This window comes from Arachis duranensis, chromosome 4 (assembly GCF_000817695.3).
Source record: "Arachis duranensis cultivar V14167 chromosome 4, aradu.V14167.gnm2.J7QH, whole genome shotgun sequence".
Taxonomy (NCBI): Eukaryota; Viridiplantae; Streptophyta; class Magnoliopsida; order Fabales; family Fabaceae; genus Arachis; species Arachis duranensis.
The window spans coordinates 6,385,294-6,389,303 of NC_029775.3; the positions used below are offsets into that span (position 1 = coordinate 6,385,294).

Sequence of the window (4,010 nt, forward strand, 5' to 3'; positions counted from 1 at the left end):
AAAAATATTATACAAAAAATATTTAGAATATTTTTAAAATATAAATTGACATATGTAACTAGAGAAAAACTTTTTCAATATTGAAATTGTAAGATTATAAAATAGGAAGTAGCTGAAAATAAAACATAAGGGTTAACAACTTATGAACAAGTCATGATAACTTGTACTCATGATTGGTCAAACTAATAATAGTACTTGCTATAATTACTTGAGATTGCAAGAGTTTTACAGAAGGAAGTTGAGTTTTCATAATCATATACTCTACCACACTCATCAACATATGTCTCTCTTTTCTACTTCTTTTATTGCACTTTTTAAATTCTTCTTTTTATTCACTATACGTTATTTTATTATTACTAATGTTATTTGTAATATGAAAAATGTTATTTGTACAACAAAATTTAACTTTTGGTCAACTTTTAATATTGTTTAATTATTTTTTAATTAAAATATATTCTTATCTTTTAGGATACACATTTATAATTAAGATTAATTTAAATTTTAAAAATTAAAATTTTTTAATTAAAACATATTCCTATTTTTTAGGATACACATTTATAATTAAGATTAATTTAAATTTTAAAAACTAAAATTTCTCTAACTTCCTACCCACTTAGTTATTATTTTCTTCTTTAGATTTCTTCTATCTTTGTAACACGGTTTTCTTTTTTTTTCTATTCTGTTAGACAATATTCCAAGTTATATCTGCACAAGAAAAAGAATTCAAAGTCAGTGTATTTAGAAAAAAATTAATCCCTTACTTATTGTACCTTTGATAAAATGCAGAATCTGTTTTACAATTTTCGATCTAAAGATGAATGGTCAAATATAATTATATATACAAACTAAAATATTTTCAATTGTAGTTTCTTTTTAAATTGTAACACATCTAAAATTATTAAGTTATACAAAAAATATTTTTAAAATACATCCAAAATTATAAATCTAAAATTTAAATTTAAACATTAAAAAACAATTATAACACATCTAAAATTATGAAGTTATATGGAAAATATTTTTAAAAAACTTCCAAAATCCAGAAATTGCACATGCAAAAATAATTTAACATTGCAATATATATGAAAATCTATTCAGACCATTTTATTCGATTTTTTATTTAAAAAAATAAAAAAATTATACAGAATAATAAAAAGTATCTTAAGTAAGTTTTCGGCGTGGACGAACGACGACGTTGACGTTGACGAACGGCGACGAGGAGGAGAAAGACGGCAATGAAGACGAGTGTTAACGAAGGGGAATGTGGCGTTGTGAATAAGCGCCGAGAAAGAGAAAGGCAACCTCGAAGATGAGCGCGGAAGAGAAAGGTGGCGTGGATGAACGATGGCGGATGATGACTTTTCGATGTACGCCTCTGGTTTTCGATGAATGTGACTTTTCTGTTTATACGGATTTAGTTAATAATTAGATGGTTCAAGATTTATTTTATAATTTCTGAAACATAAATTTTAAATTTTAGTTTTATTTAGTTTGTATTTTGAATGTGTATTTAATTTTAAAAAGACACTAAATTTATTCATAATTTTTAGATATATTTATTTTATTTTTTTTAAATTATTGTAATAAAAAGCTAAATATTGTAACATTTTTAAAAGATACTAGTTAAATTGTTGTAATATATAAGTAACATTACAAATTAACAAAGACGAACACAACGACACAAGGCTTAATTGCCTAACCATCATTTAATTTACTCCATGTACTCCATAATCAAACTTTGTTAACCTATGAACCAGCCGGGCCATGGCACAATGATCTTAATTAATTTTAACCTTATTAATCAAACACTAAGCATAAAAGGACACATGCCAATTTCTTATTACATATCCCAAAGACCTTTAATCATGGTACAATCCACATTGCTCTTAAGAACAGGCTGCAATATAATTAATTATGAATCCCCAAACAACCTTAAAAGGTTAGATCTTAATTAAATGAAGAATCAGAGCTATTCATAGAATTTTTTTCTCTTTTTCTTTTAAATGTGTGTGTGTTTTTTCTTCAATATGCTTTTACTATTAATATTACATATAACTAAATCTTAAATAGTATGTATTAAAATTAACTTTTAAAAAATTTTAGACATGACATTTGTATTTTAATAAATGTTTATTTTCTAAAAATTATCGATAATTATTTTTGTTAGACAAATAAATAATTTTTTTAACTTAATTATCTTATAATTAAATTTGTCAGAAATTAATTTATCCAATAAATATATTTAAAAAATTGTTAGAACGTAAAGTGTTGGATCCGAAAATTCTTGAACATAAATTTAAATATTTATTAAAACTTAAATCATTAGGTTTACCAATTACCAACAAAGGAATTAGTATAATAATGGTAACATATTAATTTATGGATTATGCTAAGTAATTAATATTTTTCTTAAATAATATAAATAACTATCAATTAAATTAAAATACATTGTGTCTCTAAATTACTCACTTAAATTTTAATATTAAAATAAATATTCAATATATTTATTATTCACATTGTTTAGTATTTTCATTATTTACTTATACTTTTCTTTAATTTAGAGGGTATGATCTAATTTACATACCCACTCACTTGTGAACTCTCAAGTCAAACCCGCCAATTTTTTTCACCATCCCTTCCTTGCTTTATCCATCTTAAAAGCCTAATGTTTAATCTCACTTCTTACTTATATATACATATTTGCACACATTCTACCGCATGAACCCTAATTTAAAATTTCCCCCTAATATATAGATGCTTTTTGTGGGCTTCAATGGCGGAATCGGACAACGAGTCAGGAGGACAAGGAGGGAACACGAGCGAGTTCAGGGAGCAGGACAGGTTCCTGCCGATAGCGAACGTGAGCAGGATCATGAAGAAGGCGCTGCCGGCGAACGCGAAGATCTCGAAAGAGGCTAAGGAGACGGTGCAGGAGTGTGTGTCGGAGTTCATAAGCTTCATAACGGGTGAAGCCTCCGATAAGTGCCAAAAGGAGAAACGCAAGACCATCAACGGCGACGATCTGCTGTGGGCCATGACTACCCTTGGATTTGAGGAGTACGTGGAGCCTCTTAAGGTGTATCTACACAAGTATCGGGAGATGGAGGGTGAGAGGACTGCTTTGATTGGAGGGACTAGGCAGCATGCTGGTGCTGATCAGACCAACGACGGTGGTGCTGGTGGTGGTGGCGGGATTGTGCCATCACATATGATGATGATGATGGGGCATCAGCATCAGTCTCATGGACACATGTTTGGATCTGGTGGAGCGACTGGATCAGCATCTTCTCGAAGGATCACTAGGTAGCTTTATTCATTGCGTTTTGATTCTCCTAAACTTCATCCGAGGTTAATAGTTAAGAGTTCGATAAATAATTTGATAAATTTGACTAAAATATTATCTAACGACTTTTATCTATTAACTTTATATAAAGTTAAAATTTTCTAAAAAAACAATAACTACTGGTTCGAAGTTATTTACGTGTGAAAATAATANCATTATCTTTCCATGTCACTTCAAAAAAATTATAAAACAAACCATATGAAGACAAATTATTTATATATATATATATATTTTTTTTTTCTTTGTATTTCTGTTTTGAAAACTATACACAAAAGCTTTAGTACTTTGAATGATGCTCATATATATTATGTGTTTGATTTTAGAATGCACACCGATTTGCTGCTTGCTTGTAATTTTACTTGAACACATTTGGAATGGTGATGTATGTGTAATTATAATTTTACTTGAACACAGATAATTATTTTTGTATTTGCTTTTTAATGACATTATTCTACTGAGGATATATTATTCATTGCACGAAAATAAAGTAATAAGGTGAGAGGGATCTTTTGTTTTTTTCTTATGACGTGATTGACTCTGTATTATTGGTGGTTCACAATTAATTTTTTCAATTCTTAATTATAAAATGACGGTGTGGTTACACTTTGAAACTGGCTAACTTCTTTATTTGTTCTCCAACTGTTTAAAGGCTAATTAACTAAAAAAAAAA

General features: G+C 28.1%; 1 protein-coding gene across 1 annotated transcript; it reads left to right on the plus strand.

The window, feature by feature from the left end:
• Positions 1 to 2,596: 2,596 nt before the first annotated feature.
• LOC107482900 (nuclear transcription factor Y subunit B-3) lies at positions 2,597 to 3,381 on the plus strand. The gene has a single exon (XM_016103482.3). It carries the CDS (start codon positions 2,771 to 2,773, stop codon positions 3,302 to 3,304), a length of 534 nt encoding a protein of 177 aa, XP_015958968.1. The 5' UTR covers positions 2,597 to 2,770; the 3' UTR covers positions 3,305 to 3,381.
• Positions 3,382 to 4,010: the final 629 nt, after the last annotated feature.